The 17,550-nt window shown below is 41.4% G+C and overlaps 1 protein-coding gene across 2 annotated transcripts; it reads left to right on the top strand.

Moving 5' to 3' along the window:
• The first annotated feature begins 43 nt into the window (after nt 1-43).
• On the top strand, nt 44-15,909 carry LOC120457912 (cAMP-dependent protein kinase catalytic subunit 1). 2 transcript variants are annotated; one of them, XM_039645491.2, is made up of 2 exons: nt 44-1,793; nt 13,025-15,909. In XM_039645491.2, the coding sequence occupies exon 1, from the start codon at nt 421-423 to the stop codon at nt 1,480-1,482; it is 1,062 nt and encodes a 353-aa protein (XP_039501425.1). In that variant the 5' UTR covers nt 44-420; the 3' UTR covers nt 1,483-1,793; nt 13,025-15,909. The 2 variants fall into 2 exon arrangements, with proteins under 2 accessions (XP_039501425.1, XP_039501384.1); XM_039645450.1 differs by lacking the exon at nt 13,025-15,909 and adding an exon at nt 8,452-8,469 and having other exon boundaries at nt 274-1,793.
• The last annotated feature ends 1,641 nt before the right edge of the window (nt 15,910-17,550 follow it).

Below are 17,550 nucleotides of genomic sequence, written 5' to 3'. Positions count from 1 at the left end.
AGGAGCAACTATTTCATCCGCACCGTAGACCCGTAACTCGGCAAAATAGCTAAGTCCATTTTGCAGTTCCTCAAAAAGAAAAAGTCCCATCATAGTTCCACATCCGGCGAGGGCAAGCTACAGGCGCAGTCCAGTTGCGAGGAGGAGGGCGGAGCGGCAGCGGGAGGAGCGGGAGCGGCAGCGGGACCTCCAGCGGACCAGGCTAGCAGCAGCAGCAGCGGCCCCTCGTCAGCAGCCGCCGCCCACAAGAGTACGCCCCCCGCCGCCACGACCACGCCCGGTTCAGGGGCGGATTCAGGAGGTGCCAGCGGAGGAGCAGGAGGAGGGGGAGGAGGACCTAGCAGCTCCGGCGACGATCAGGCCCAAGTGTCGGCCAGCGCAACGTTCCGTTTGTCATCGCTAACAGGCACCATCTCCAAGATGGGCAACAACGCCACCACGTCGAACAAGAAGGTCGATGCCGCCGAGACGGTGAAGGAGTTCCTCGAGCAGGCCAAGGAGGAGTTCGAGGACAAGTGGCGACGCAATCCGACCAACACCGCCGCCCTCGATGACTTCGAACGCATCAAGACCCTGGGCACTGGCTCCTTTGGCCGTGTCATGATTGTCCAGCACAAGCCCACGAAAGACTATTATGCCATGAAGATCCTCGATAAGCAGAAGGTGGTCAAGCTGAAGCAGGTGGAGCACACGCTGAACGAGAAGCGAATCCTGCAGGCCATCCAGTTTCCCTTCCTCGTCTCGCTGCGCTACCATTTCAAGGACAACTCCAACCTCTACATGGTGCTGGAGTATGTGCCCGGTGGCGAGATGTTCTCCCACCTGCGCAAGGTGGGCCGCTTCTCGGAGCCGCATTCGCGCTTCTATGCGGCGCAAATCGTGCTGGCCTTCGAGTACCTGCACTACTTGGACCTCATCTACCGCGATCTGAAGCCGGAGAATCTGCTGATTGACTCGCAGGGCTACCTCAAGGTGACGGACTTCGGTTTTGCCAAGCGGGTCAAGGGCCGCACCTGGACGCTGTGCGGCACGCCCGAATACCTGGCCCCGGAAATCATTCTGTCCAAGGGCTATAACAAGGCCGTCGACTGGTGGGCGTTGGGCGTGCTCGTCTACGAAATGGCCGCCGGCTATCCGCCGTTCTTTGCGGATCAGCCGATCCAGATCTACGAGAAGATCGTATCCGGCAAGGTGCGCTTCCCATCTCACTTTGGCTCCGATCTGAAGGACCTGCTGCGCAACCTGCTGCAGGTGGATCTGACCAAGCGCTACGGCAATCTGAAGGCGGGCGTCAATGATATTAAGAACCAGAAGTGGTTCGCCTCCACCGACTGGATTGCGATCTTCCAAAAGAAAATCGAGGCGCCGTTCATTCCGCGGTGTAAGGGTCCCGGCGACACGAGCAATTTCGATGATTACGAGGAGGAGGCGCTGCGGATCTCCAGCACCGAGAAGTGTGCCAAGGAGTTTGCTGAATTCTAGAGGAGCTCTTCGCCAGTCAGCCCAATCCCCTCGTTCTGCAGGCGCCTGCAACTGCAATTGTATCCGCTAATGCGATTGTATCAGCAACTGCTCCTGCTGTTGCCACCGCCGTGGCATCGCGGACCACGTCCTCATCGTCGTTGTCGTCGTCTTGTCTATATGTCTACTACTTACAACTACAACAACTGTAACAGCCCCCACAACACTAAAACTACAGCCACATCTTCGTCTGCCTATCTATCCGCATCTACTCCACATCCACACTTTTGTCAACATTGGATTTCTCACCACACACCACAATTTACATCAACGTAAGTATATAGTAGCTCATATAAAACTATTGAGGGTTTGGGAAAATTTACTTTGAGTGACATATCCTAATATCCAAGTAACTTAGTCAATCCCAAATATTTCAGTAGGTTTACTCAGCGATTCCTAGGTCTTGGTTACTATGTAGTTTATTCCCTTATTTGTTACTAATAACATTCTTACTGATAACACAGTTTACTTTCAGTCGTGAAAAATTTGAAGTAAATAAATGAAGTTCCTAAGTAAATAACTACAATACAAACACTAGGTTTCAATATTACTATATACTTTATTTCATTTAAAAATGGTACATTAAAATAGTTCTACTGCCCAACTCTAGAATGTTTTATGGAGAGGAATTACTATTGACTTACTGAGATATACGGGGAAAGGCGAGTTCTTAATTTATTATGCCATATATCAATGTGCAAATTCAGAAGGCTATTTCTCACCATATTTGCCGGACGAGATATTAATCTATTGACTGTGTTTCGTACTTTCTTCGGTAACGATTCGCCGGCGAAAGCGAAGGGTATTCAGGGCAAGGGTATTCTAGGTTTGTTTTTGTTTTGACTTTAGCTGGAGATTGATGGACGAGAGGCTTGATTGATTGATTGCTTTCAGTGGAATGTTTTTTGCTTGTTTGCGTGTTTTAAGGAGAGTGCGAGTGAGTGCCGGAGAGTTGATTATGAGACAAAAGGCATTTCAGCTTTCAGCTCGTCCGTCAATTGTTCTGCCCGCGACAGTTGCCCCGTACACGGAATTCTTTTAATTAGTTTCCCTCGGTGACTTGGCTTATTGTGATACGCGGCTGGTTGCCCTGCGGCTCCCAAACCTACGTGATGTTTTCTCAAAAAGATACTCGAGCATGACCACTTACTCACAGGCAGACCCCCGGGGCAGAAATGGCCGTAAACATCGAATCATTAATTGCAATAAGCGTCAGAATGCGGTCGTAAACGTTAACTGTAGCAGGAAAGCGTAGTTTAGACGGCTCTAATCTCCCCAACAGACAAACTAGACGGCTGATAGCAGCAATGCAAACCAATTACGTTCAAAGGAATTCTAGGTGCTTAAAGTCAAGTTACACTCAAAAGTTTGTGGGGTTGTAAATCTTGAAACTTTCTAGCTGAAATGTAATCATTTCAGTCCAGTGCAGCAGAAGTAAAGTGAATATCCATTAAACTTTTCCGCATGTTCCGAATCTTCTGTGATTCATCTTCTTTAATTAAATAGCAAAATGCTTTTCCATTTTAATTTCCTGGGACTCCCACAATTTCCACACAGAAATGTAGTCATTCGCACTTGACCCATTTGAAAGGCCAACGAAAAGGGGAGAGAAAGTTATGAATAATGTCAAAGCAAAAGGCAGTGGAAGAAATATATCTTTTATTTTATGAATTATTTCTCGTCTCTTTGACGAGCTTTGCCCACCACGATTGCGTGCCCGTTGGCCATTACCGAAATTGTGCTTCTTTTATCAAAGCCAAAAACGCTGCTGGTAATTAATAAATTATAATAAGTTTTATGTGCAAACATCATGAGCAAAACAAAAGCAAGAGCTGCGTGCGAAAGCCGCATAAAGTTTAGAAATTGTGGAAATGCGAAAACTAAAAACAGAAACGCAATCAAGGGTGGCAGTTAATTCTGGGGAAAAGCTTGACTGCATCAACTTGTTTTGGGGCAGATCAAAGGGAAAAATCCGAAATATTCACGCCAATGTGCGGTAATCGTCGACCGTGACCTTGCTCGACCTTTGGCCTAGCCCCAAAAGAGTTGTCCATCCAAACATCACACACTTTTGCTGTTTTAGTTTCTCCTTCGATTCCCCTGCATATATATATATATATGTACATTTCCATGCGACATGTGTTGTCTACAGTTTTATTGGCACCAATTATGCGTATAAATGTATGTATAAACATTTGGTTGTTACTGCCGCTTTGCTAGCTGAGAAGGCCATCAATCATTTGTTTTGGGCCAAGTCAATTAGACCCGTCGTAGTCATGGGTACTAAGTGTCGGGCATTAGGTTTACTTATTTACATTAACTCGACGGCTTTTCTGATTGCTTATCAATGCAAAGGCGACGGGGGGAAGCGTTATCACGCAAAGAAACTGATTGGAAGGCACGCCCTAGAATTCGATTTCCCCTGATAAGCCAATTAAACTTTTTCGCTGGCCTGTGGCAACGAGTTATAGGCGTTGCTGATTTAGCACATCATATTGATATTTTTTTTTTGAGTTTAGGCTATTTAATTAAAATAATTATACATTTGAGATATGCATTTTAATTGCTTATACGAGTATATAAGCTGAGCTAAGTGCTGCGAGAAAGTCTCAAAGTGGAATAACTTGATTGTACTGTTATGAGCTCCCTTGTCTTTGGTACTTTGCTGATTTGGAGCAAACTAGGAGCCAAAGTTCAACTCCCAGCTGGATGTCGCTGAGCAAACTTGTTCCCAGAAGTCGCAGCACAAGCACTCAGATACCAAGCAACATGGATTCAACACGCATCGCATTCGTCGTGCTCCAATAAACACCTAGACCAAGCCAAGTTGAGCAGTCTTAGCAATCGGCCCAAAAACACACAGAATTGCAACTGCCAACGCGCTTGTGAATCTGAGACGATGTCTGGCCAATTTCGGGTTGCCAGAGAGGGGCGGTGCGGGGGCGTGGTAGATCTCAGACAGTCAGAGACATAACGACTAGGCCGGGCAGCCTTGTAACAGTGCCCTCAAATCGCGCTTTTCAGCCAGCCAGAGCCAGCACGCACGCGCTGCAAGTGCGGCCAAGTAAATGGCGATGGCGATGGTAACAATAAGACAGAGATACCAAGACAATGGTCGTTGAGAAGTGAAAACAATTAAGTCGCCGTGTGGGGGGAAAACCCGGAATTTTCCGAGAATTCAATAAGGTAAATGGTTCTCGTTCCCCCTTGGGGACCAATTCCATTTTGGTTTTTAAAGGTAGTTCACTGGTAAAAATCTCAACAATTCTTTGAATAATTTAATACAAATTGTTCATAGTACGAAACTTGAATATGACTTGGCTATTTAATATGCGAACTTTCGAGTGCATCAGTAAATTAAATGCCAAGAGCAATATATACATTCCCCAGTAAAATTCAGAAACAGCAGTTATCCGTTTTATTATAAAAAACACTGCTATACACTGCTTACAATAATTTTTTGCTGTTTGAGCTCTTACAAACTGACAGAGTCAACGCGTCGTATGAGCAATATATGCAAAAGGAGCACATGAGAAATAAAAGAGCGAAAAGAGGCAAAGCTCAAATTGTACAAGTATTTTCGTTTTCATACGCATGAAGAATAAATTAAACGATTTCTGTCTTTGCCTTAATTGTGTTTGTTGATTTTATTAACTTTTTCGCTTCGTTTCATTTCGTTTCGTTTTGGTGCGGTTTGGTTTTGGTTTGGTTCGGATTGGATTGGATTTTCCGTCTCAGTTTGGCAAACGGGTCTCAGTCGGCTTTTTTAGGCCCCTTGGAAACCCCTTTAAATCTGACTGCCCCTCTGAAAATGTTAGGAGTGGCAGTCGCCGAATGCAGGCGGCTATAAAAAACATTTAAATTGAGACAGCCACAGCGAGGCAAACTGGCAAACTGGCAAAATCATTTAAATAACGCACACGTCGGCGGCAGCTTCGTTGTGCTCGTTTTAATTTTTGCTTTTTCGCGTCTTTTTTCGCTCAGTTTCATTTGTGCAATTATTTTCGTTGTCGTTGTTGCTTTCAAAAAATTGTAGCCGCTGTTTATTTTCGCTACTCTTTCCCCAGAACGCGTTCTAGTGGAATGCGAGGGCATTTTGTTCTCGCGCGACCTCATAAAGTATATTGTATGTTCTCGATCAGGATCAGGCGATCTTACTTGCTGCCCACCATTATCTCTTTCCCAGCCAAACAGTTGTTTTTCTTTCCTTTTATTGGTATCGTGTGCCGATCGTTTGTTTGTTTGCTTTTTTCACGTTTTATTGTCGATGTGCATTTCTCTCTAATGGGAACATTTCCCTATAAGACAAACTAATCAAAACTATATAAATAAATACAAGAGCACATTGTGTTATTTTTCTTGAGCAACATTGTTGCTTTCTTAGATTTTAAATACCTTTTCGTTACGCTTCGTATATGTATAAGCTCCAGCGTTGGGGATATGTATATTTTTCTGAAGATACACAAAAGGTTGATTAAGCCAGTGCTCAAGTGCACTTTTTATACTACGCGAAACGGGTTTCCCTTATCACATCTTTCCACTTGATCAAAGCGCATCTAATGGTCGAGGTATATGCTATTTCACGTTCTTATGCGGTGTGTATCTGTGAGATAAACGCTGACTCTTCCAGCAACCCCCATTCTAGCTATCTGTCCGACTGTCCCGCACAGTAACCAGCAATTTTCATTCCGTATTTATGGGCAAATAAAATAGAATTGAACATGGAAAAACGCTGCACAATGAAAATTGAAATTTTCCGTTTTGGTTTTGGTTTTCTATTTTATGCCGTTCCTCGTTGCTTGTTGTTTACTGCCGGTTATTTATGGGCAGGTGCTATGTACACACATGCATTCGACGGTGAGGAATGACTTCATGCAAAATTTAAAACGCGACAAACGATAAAAAAAATGCAGGGCAACTAGTTTATATGACCATGTACATACATCGAACTTGCTTCTCTTTTGTTTGCTATCGAATTTCTGCGAATTAAAATTCATTGATTCAATTTAATCTAGGGATATGTACGTGAGTACATACACTTTTCGATGATAACAAATTTTTAATGGGGAAGCACAACAAACCGACAACAACGAGTGCTGCCCCCTTGAGGGCTTATCGGCATGGAATCATTAAAATAAAAAAAAATAAGGAAAACTTATTGACGCCAGTTGTGAGGTTGTTGCTGCTGACAATGGGCCAGAAAACTAAAACAAAACTTGGTCGCTAAAGCGAAACAACAGCTGGCGAATGCTAAGCGATAAGAGCCAAGACGAGATAGAGCAAACAAAGAGAGTTATTAGATTCATATTTATGCGGCTCCCCGATCCATAGTTTTTTTTTTTCAACTTTTCCCTAGAAGTTTCTCAGCCCTTTTTTCCATTGTGTGTGGTTTTTACTGTTTTTTAATTTGTTTTGTTTGGGTTTCTGCGAAAATGGGTTAAGAATATGCACCCCATTTGAGTATGGAAACGAGTTTTGTGCTAGTTTCAGTCAGTTATATCATCATCACCATCGACCATCGGTGCATTTCCAGTTTTCATGTGTCCTGATAACAAAGACAACAAAATAACAAACGTTTTATTGACTCCACATCTGTACCCCCTTTTTATACGTAAGTGTATATACATTTTCTATCTGGCGGCTAACACACAATTACAGTTATAGTCGTGCGTCTAATTGAATTTGATAAAAAACAGGCAGAGGAATACAATTAGATAGACGGGGACACGTGGTAGGTGGGCAGGGACAGTGACTACTGCCTCTTTCCCGCAAACTCAATACAACTGACATGTAATCAATAATAATTGTTGTTGTTGTGCTGGCCTGACATTGAAAGAGGGCGGCTCTCGAGGGGGCGTGGAGCGGTGGAGAAGGAGGTGGGGCCAGGTGCCATAGGCAGCCGCAAATAAATGAATATTGTTTTATTTGCCACCCAGGTCTCTGGTTCTCCCTTCGCTCACGCAAAGCGTAATTATTGATTAATTATTGTACGCCCTCGCTTTTTTTTCTTTTGCCTCAAACATAAGAAACACACTGAACAAAACGGTGGGTTGGGCAAAAGGTCTGCACATGATCCTTTTTGCTTTGGCTTTCTTTTCACTTTTTGCCTTAATTGAATCATCAATCTCTTGGGTGACAAAACACTTTACCCCTGCCTCGATTATTCAGATTTCCAACGCAGTTCTTGTCGTCTTTAATATATTCTTCATTATCCATGTGCTCAATTTAATTGGGTTATCACCCATGGAAAGGTTTTACAAGCTGCTGACGTCATTTACGTACAATCGGGGCACTTGTCAGGCCGTTTCTAATCACTCATAAACAATTGCCACGATGTCCTTGACCTATGCGAATTACTATATACATATGAATATTCAAGAATGCCGCTTCTCTCCACTCTCTGCGGCAATTTCATGCTGCGTTAGTCGCAGTAGTTAGCACCCGAAGGCCATCCGCTGATAATTTAACTAATTCTATGCACTCACCTTGGACAAACGCTGGCACAACATGACGTATACGCAACGCGTTTGCATATATTACGCATACGCAATGTGGTCGCGATTAAAGCCGCCAAACGTTGGCTTTGCCCTCAGCTGCTGGTGTCGAATGCTGCCAGCAGCAGATAAATGTAATTACTGTCTTATCGTAATCACGAGTGAAATGAACGCAGCAAAGAGAGATTATAATGCCATCCCATACTCCAAAGGATAGGAGAGTAGAATGGCAACAAAAGAATATCGCTCATCACTCATACGCCCAGTGTGCTGCACACTCATATATATACATATATACATATTTATACAAAACAGCTTCCCACTGAATTCTTGCGAACCACTCTCTGCTCCCTGCCCTCTGCTCGCCACTTTGAATGAATGTTTCAATGTTGCTGCTGCCTTAGTTGTTTCAAATTTTAATTTTATTTTATTGCAGCGCACAAATTGTGTGCCATGTCGCCGGCGGCGCTGTTGCGTGTAAGCCCCTGCCCATCCTTATCCATTATCCTCAGTGGCTTCTTCAGCCTGTGAGTGGGTGGTTAGCGTTGGGCGAGGGTCGATTTACGAGTAAACTTTATCGGCGGTCTACTTCATTTGAATTTCGAACTCTTTTTATATTCGTTACTATAGTTACGATGCAAAAACAGGAAGAACACAATTCGAAACTAATGAATCTCCTCATTTATATTCCAATACTCTTATATTTTTGTTGTAAATGCCATAGATACAAGCAAATAAACAAATTGAAAACAATAAATCATCATATTTAATGCAAAAGAAATTATTAGCTTAAAAATATGTTAAATATATGAGCCATGAACTGTTTGTAATGAATGACTAATCCTGTGAACTTGTAAATAAATGATATATTCATAACATATTCATATTTAGTAATTGTACTCCAAACTTTTGGATCGCCCAACGCTTGTAGGTGCGTTGGTGTGTAATGATAATTGCCATCATGCGCGCGCAAGACAAGTTGAGTCTTTTTATGGCCACCTCTCATCCGTGGAAAGCTCCTGTCTCTCCGCCGCTTTCCCTGCGGGCACCAGTTGACCCGCACCCGGACCCGGACTCGAACCCGGCCCCGGCAATCCCATCAGCCCATCCCGTCCAGCTCTGGGCCAACTTGCCCTGCCTTGCCCCTGGTCTTTAATTACTTTCGTAGTTAATTCTGTTACAACAAACAGCGAGAGTGGCGGCAGCAAAAACAGTGACAATGTCATTGCAAAAATTGAAATTTGCTTTTAATTTGCGCTTCTGTGTGGGCAGCCCATCAGCCCATCAGCCTTCGTAGTCTCCAGTCGTGTCCCTCGTTCACTGGAATCCCCTCCGTTTGTCATGTTTCCGTTTCCTGTTCATTTCACTACACTTCAGCTCGTTTCGTTGACATTTTTCCATTGCGTCGCTGAAAAGGTGAAAATGTGCAAATTTAACACAGAATAATATACGTGAAATTTCCTTTTAATTGATTTGTCTTGAGGGCTGGCATCGATTTTCCCTTCTTTGGTGCCACTTCGTACTCGATTTTCCGCTTTTCCGCTTTCCCTGCTCCATCAAGATGGCTGCCCGCTTTCGCTTGGCATGAAAATTGATTTGATTTCAAAGGCAAGAAGTTTATTGACATTAGATACGGCGCGAAAGTCTCTATCAATTTTTTATTTCTCTTTTCTACTGCCCCAAAACTTTTCCACACTTTGATTTACGGGCAGCGGCAAAAAAAAAATATGTATATACATATGTACATATATATATGTATTGATGGGAGGGCGCCCCAATAATTGGCATGCCGATCCCCATTCGCATTCCGATACCGATTCTGTGCTCTTTCATTGGCCAATTTTTTGTTTGCCTTTTGCATTTGTCTTGCATTTGTTTTGTTATTAAACAAAGTTGAGGGTTCAAAGCGAGTGTCTGGATGTGAGACTGAGCAGAAATGAATTGGGAACAACAAAAGCGCCGAATGTGAATTGCAAATTGCAGAGCCTTTTTCTTTTTATTCGGCGTTCCTTGAACCCAAAGTCAATGCAAGAAAAACACTCCCCGGAATGACCAGAGTGACGAAGTCCAAAAGGAAACTGCCAGAGGTTACTCAAGTGTATGGGAAAGTTTTCAAAAGAAATGTACATATATTGTGGAGAACTTAACCAATCAATCGTGAGAGAAATTGAATGGTTGATAACCGTTTAATGTGCTCACTTTTGTTGATTAAAAGAGTTAAGCTATTCAGATCGACAGTATATATGATTCTAGCTAGAACAAATCTTGTTTACTCATTGCAATCAGGGTTCTAATTATAAATGCATACGCTTGACAAATTTCATTCCTCTGAGTCCTTGGAATCTGCTTTCATTAACACTATTCCCTGTTCTTATCTGTCCTAAAAATTTAAACGACGGGCCTCTTTGGTTGTCTCACAAATATGTGAAATTTGAAGGCAGAGTTAAGTAGTTGACGACGTGCTCGGAAGACAACTGAAGATTACTGACACAGTTTTTGGCTCTTTACTCGTATGCCTCTAACTTTTTTTCCAGACTGTTTAGTGTTTTGTGCATTTTAGAAAAGGCCAAACGACGACCAACTGGGATTGTGTGAGCTGAATAAGTGGACTGGGAGAACGACATATTCAATTTTTTGCTGCCGGACTGAGGAACTGTGTTGCTACCCTTGTCTGCCTGTAAATATTTAATGCCTTCAGAACACAGACTGCATTTTAAAATGCGTAATTACCGACTAGGGAAACTCGGCAACTGACTCCTTGGCCAACTAACCAACTAACCAAATGGGGAATGTGGATTTCTCGAAGGGAGTGAGTCCAATTTCGAGTTGAGTTGCTCGAGTGGCTTAGGCAAATGAGTGAGCTAACTATAAATAAAGTGAAAAATCGTGAATGGCGTGTATTTATACACCATTTGCATGTGGGTGGCTTGCAATATTCATAAGCTTCGGCATATGTAAACAAGCTATATAACAATGGAAAGATGATAAAAAGTCTGGAGTTAAGTGTCAGTCGGCATTTCACAGGAGTTTTTTTTTAGGGCAAGACATTGAAGCGACAGAAACAGCAGCTGGTCGAACATTATATTCGTGATATTGTCGCAGATATATAGCGCGGTGAAATATGTTCATTTATAGATTATATATGCATATGAATATATCTAAAGATATTTTCGGCTTGTCCACCACTCGCGTTGTCTTGGCTTTTAGCTGATTTATTGAAATGTTTTTCGTCTTTGTGCGCCAAACTGCGAAGGGGCTGAATCAACAGAGAAATTAAATCTTATATAAAATAATTTATTTTTCATATGATTTAAGTATCCTTTTTTTCCGCCGTCTCATAGAAATATATATATGTCGAGGCATTTTTTGATTGTTCTTTTTGGCAACATTTTTGTCATTGCGTGTAGGTCAAATGTGTTGCCAAGAATCCACCTGCCACCATTCTATCCTACTCTTCCCCACTCAAACCCAACTAACCGAGTTCTTAGACAAGTTTGAAGCTCTTGGTGAACTTGTTACACCAAATGAGTTTTCAGATTTGTTCGAGGCAACTTGGCATGTTTTATGCAACAAAGAGATTATATGAATATTTCAGTGGCCCATCTTTCGGGTACTTTTCAAGCCTTTGGCGTTATGATATCAATATTAAATGCGTTTACTTTTTGCTGCATTAAGGCTGGCAACAATTTCGGTTTTTGGTGAGCTTCAAGGCCAGCGTCGATCGCTGGATGGGTGAAAGTTTCTTCTGTCTGCTTCCATTAGTTTTGTTACTTGGTACGCGTAATGCCGCCGCCCTTTGCAACCGCTCTTTGTTGGCCACATTATTTCGGTTTCGAACTTATGTAATTCGAGACAATGGCGGACAAAAGATCTCTTGTAAATTCAATGCCAAACTCCAGCAACCCAACTCACAGCCGATACCTGAGCACACTGCACCTCTCCGCTTTCGGATACTCGAACGTGTACGTGTAAATGTATCTGTATCTGTATCTGTATCTTATGTGTGTGTTTGGGCTACCTTTGCGTGGGTGCAGCGGCAGCGATTCAGTGACGCTTTTTGTTTCGGCGATAAAACGCCGCCTGTGAATGTTTTTTATCTTGTTATATTTTTGTTTTTCCTCCGCACATTTCGAGTGTGCGAGTGTGTGTTCCGTGTAAGAGATTTAATATAGCACGCCGCTGTGCCTCGCTGACGTCATGGGACGCCCATGAAAGGGGGTGGTGGGTGGTAGGAGCAGCCAAGCATGTGCCGGACTGATAAGGCGAAAAATCCATAAAACTTTTAACATGCCAATATGCTCGGGGACATGGGAAAATTTCTCCAGGCCGCGGGAGTTTTATCACTTTTCCTGTGGGATTGGTCCTTTTATAAACCGTTCAGTTCAAGTGCCAACAGGGCAGTTATCGTTCAGCTGCCAGGATTGCAAGCGCCGTTCTCAAAACATGAAACACAACATTTTGTATAATGAAAGTCAAAGGTTAAACAGTAGTTTTACCAGCTATTAGGCAAATCTTAGCACTTTCCAAGCTTTAAGCCGTTTGAATAAAGCAACATGTTCCTATTATGTACACTATTTAATATGATAAACAAGTGCATTCACCCATATATTTATGAATGTTTTCTGACTCTAGATTAGTGGTTCCCTCACAGGGAACTCATAGACACGACCTTGACCTAGCAGAATGCCCTGAGCCAAGCGAGAAACTAGAAATAACCACTGGCCAAATTCAACATATTAATAGAATCGATTCGCTTTCGGTGGTTTTGTGTGCTGAATGAGTTATCGGGCGTGCTTTAGCTCAATTTGATATGCGGCAGAGGTGAAGAAACCCGAGTAGGAAGTACAGTCGGGGCTAAAGTCAAGGTTGGGTGGCTATGGGACCGGATCGGAAGAAGTCAAAGCCGATCGATACGAGCTGAATAAATTGCGAATTATGCAAATGCATGCTTGATTGAGTTTGCAGACACAACTAACTCTTTTTCTTCTTCGATCTCTGATATCTTTCAGCATTTCCCTTCGTGTTCAAGTGGAACAGTTCGAAGACACAGCCGGAACAATCTATTCATCGAGTGTGTGAAGAAGAGTGGAAGGACTTGGAAGACGATTTGAAATCCGGATACCGAAACAAGATATAGAAACCGATAAAATAATGACTTACACATTAATATTCATTCATAACATATAGCGTATTTAACCACGAGACTACAGATATTTAGTTGTAAACGTAGCTTAGTCTTAACTAAAGAATACAAGAGGAACCCATTAAGAACCAACAACAGAAGCAAGTGCAAAAGCGAAAGTGAATGGAAGACACTAAAAAAAAACATTAGAGGAAAATCATAAGAGGAAATCCAGGAGAATCGTCATCTAAACCAGGGCTAAAGAATTTTCATTTCATTTCAATTCGATCGATCGAATGATCCAGGTCGGTTACTCAGTCAGCTGCAGCAACATCAAGTTGAAAGAGTATAAAACGCTTTAATAATTTTTAAATGAAATACAAAAGGTTAAATGTAACACAAAAATTATGGCGCACACAGTGTGCTTGACAAAAAAAAACCAAGCGGCATCAGCAAGCAAACAAAAGAAGGCAGGCAGGCAGGCAAATATTGCGATTCATTAAAGTTGTAATGAGATTGAGTACGGAAGAAGAGCAGAATCGTGTTTGAGGCCCTCAGAATAACCAGAAGCAAAAGCAAATGAGGACACTGGTCATTCAGTTGGGTGACCGGTGAGTGAAATCAGTCCACTGGAAGCTCTTTTGCCCCCCGCCTTCCCGCTAAGCGAGCTTCAATACAAGTAGCCCCGAAAATTTGGCGTCTTTACCGTCTAAACCGTAGACATGTCTCTAGATATTTATATATATTCGCGTATATAAATGTTGTACAATCAGCGACGACGTGCAACAATAAACCAAACGCCCGCCCGCCCCGGATCAAAAAACAGTAACAGAACACAGAACCAGAACTTAAAGCTGAATCAGAGCATTATGCCCATAACCAAGTATGCGCACTCACTCATAAATAGTTGTCCATCCACTCACTACTCGCAAGGTACCCACACCAACTACTCAAAACTCAAAAGTATAAAACACACTAAAGCAAGTAAACGTAAACGTAAAAGTAACAAGAAACATTTGAAACGCAGCAAGAAATATATAAAGTAAAGAAAAAGAAATCTAAATGTTTACATTTAAGCAACATAAGAAAAGAAAACAAAAAAAAATCAACTGAAATTTGTGTGTAAAAAACGTATAAAACTTAGCATTAATGAAACTAAAGAGAAGCGGATGCCGAAGATGTCGACGGAATCATGTCTATATATACACAAAGATTGAAGCATTATACTTACCAGGAGCAGAACAAAGCGAATATCATGTGCTAAGTATAATTAATTGGAGCAAAGAGGAAAATGAAGAGTAAAAGGCAACTATAGCAGTTATATTCAAGTAAATATCGATCGGAGTTATTTATTGTTTCGTTATGTGCGGAGAGGAGTGGAAATCATTTTAACTGGCCGTTAGGATCCATCGAATCGTTTTCGAACAACCTTTTCAATTTTGATGGCACTTCTCCGTATTATTCCTTCCCTGTTATTATTTATTTCTAAAAGTGAAGACTTTTAAATTATGTTGTTGTGAGAAGAGAGATATAAAGAGCGAGAGCAACTCGGGATCGTAACAGATAACAAATAATATTTAATTTATAGATACTTTTTATGTTTTCTATGATTATTTGTTCAACTAGTTGCGAGACAAAAGTCATAAATAGGCATTAATTAAGCATCTAAATTTAATGGTAAATAAACGTAAACAAAGCAAAAACCGAAATCAATCGACTAAGAAGACGATGTTTGTAGCCACGAAATGTTCACATCACAACCAGAATGTCTCCCCTTTTTATGAAACATACACATGTTTATGTGTTTCCGACTCGTGTTTGTGTGCAAACCTGTCGCCGATCCTTTGATTTGTGTCCTTTGTCAGTCACCCACAACCACACCACAACCACACTCACACCCAAAACCACACCCACAACCACACACAGACAACACACTCACACATAAGCATATTCTGAAAATAATCTACGGTAGTCTGAGCATACAAATTTAATGTGGATATATAAAACAAAATACAAGTATATATATTCGAAACATATGTGCAGTAAGAGGGCAAGAAGGCGATCTTTAATTTTGTGCAATTTCTTTCCTGTGTTAGTTAACTTTTTACGATAGCTGTTAGCGCAGCTCTTTGAATATGCAGATACAGTATCTGAGGAGCCCTACCTGAGCTTTACTATCTGACTAACGATTTGAATGCTTTACGTTTTTGTATTAAAGATACATTATGCACTAACTTGTACTACTTTTATCATCTGTCTATTCTTTTGTACTCTAAATCCCTTCCCCTGAGTCAAAAAGTTTGTTCGGTTAGTTTAGCCAGTAAAGAGGAAACCCTTTCGTTGTTGTTTCATGTGAGTGCGTGCGAGGTACATATTAACTAAATAAACATACATATATATATACATATATGAATATTATGTGTGTGACAAGAACCAGAACGCAAGAAAATGAGAAAGCAAAATTCACGTTATTTAATTTAGTTTGTACATTTAAGTTTATATAGCAAGTGCATATATATATACAAAAATATATATATATATATTTAAAAACCAACAAATAAGATGAAAAGTCTTGAAAAAAAAATAAAACATACAAAAACAACCAAACAAACACAACAAACAAGCATACAATAAAAAACAAATTTGCGAAAAATTAAAAGAATTATAAGTAAAATGATGGTTTAAAGAGGAGAGGAAGAGAAACAACAAAACACAAAGGAAAAGAAACAAACAAAAAAACCAATAAAATGAATTTGAAATCCTTAAAAAATATATACACAAACCGTGGGCGTTCTTATTCAAACTATTCGATGGACCTCATCTCAATTTAAAGGGGGTGAAAAGGGGGCTAAAACTGAAACTGGAGATTGGTAGTGCTGGCCACTCTTTGTTAGCTTCTTTTTGTTGGATGAGCTTGTGTGCCAATGGAATGGAAGAGCAAATTCTAAAAGGAAAACATCTGCGTTGCACATTCTTTATTATTCTTCCTCTCCATTGCCAGAGGACTTGTCAAAACAAAGTCCTTGAATTCCAGATGCTGTTGAAGGATATTTATACTGCATGTACGTATGTTAAATTATGGGACTACGTTCAAGATCGTATGTTCCGTCGCTTCTATAAGAGACTTCAGATTATTTATTTTAATCCTAAGAAGTTTTCAAGTAAGTATTGAAATTTAACTATGGTTTGCGCAACTAAGAGCAAATATTTTGAATTTTCATATATGCGCACATGCAATTTCCATCCGTATCAATTTAAGTTGCTCTGCTTGTTCCGTATTGGCAAAGTTTTGGACCAAAAATGAAAACTTTCAACCGACAGGAAGAACAAAGGAAACGGCAAATAAGAAACCCGAAAAGGACTGCGGGACTGTCAAAAAGTTCTGCATAATTTGTTGGTTTGTTTCGTTTTTCCGTTGGCTTCCGATTTTCCAGCCATAGTACACCTATAACACACTTGCCGTCGGCTTATGTGCCCCCATATTACACATTTTAGGGCAAAAGCGAAGGGAAAACACATGGAAAAAAAAGAAATAAAGAAAATACTGCTTTTATTTTGTTTCCTCGATTTTGGCTGCAGACAAAAGTTGGCGTGTGTACATGCCACGTAACCCAAACAGTCGCAAACCCACACCTTGTATGCATATTTATATGATGGCAAAGGGGAGTTGCGAAGTGGACGTTCCGCATGTCTAAGGTTATTTATAGCAACACTTTTTCGGCCACACTCCCCATTAGCCTCTTGGACTCCATGGCTCCATGGCTTCATGGGGCCTTCTGCGGCGGCTGCTCCTTTCGCCAAGTTTGTCCTTAAGATGGCCAGGACATGCACGAAAGGACAGCTAAGCAGCTTTTATGATTTGTGTGTGCAAGTGTGCGAGTGTGCCCGGGGCCAGGGAGTTTTCCTTTATGCAGGCCTGTGACGGAAAATAATAATTCCCGACATGGCCAACTGAACATCGGCACGGGCATTGTGTGCGGCACGGGACATCAAAGAGGAATTTTCCCTATAAATAGACGGCTCACAGCCCCCTGGGAATGCGAATCTGACTCTGAAACTGGTCCGGAAAATGCGATGAATAGTTGGCGGAAATTCGGCTTAAATTTGATGCAAGAGTTGAAGACAGGTGTGTGGCATGGCAAGGTTTTGATGAATTCAATTCAGTTACATAATGGTGTCATGTGAATAGCGTTTAAATCAGATATAACCCGCATTTCCGTAGAAAATTATTTGCTTAGTGCTTTTGCTTTAGCAAATCGTGGGTTTTCCCGGTTAAATTAATTTTAAATAGATTTATAAAATTTTTAATCAGTATAATCTAGCGTATTATATGGTGTAATTATAGTCAAGTTATAAATGTTACTCTTTCACCTTCTCGAGTGTATTTATGACCTAATACTCACCTATCTACCG

This window comes from Drosophila santomea, chromosome 2L (assembly GCF_016746245.2).
Source record: "Drosophila santomea strain STO CAGO 1482 chromosome 2L, Prin_Dsan_1.1, whole genome shotgun sequence".
NCBI classification, from domain to species: domain Eukaryota; kingdom Metazoa; phylum Arthropoda; class Insecta; order Diptera; family Drosophilidae; genus Drosophila; species Drosophila santomea.
This window is presented reverse-complemented; position numbering and strand designations above follow the sequence as displayed.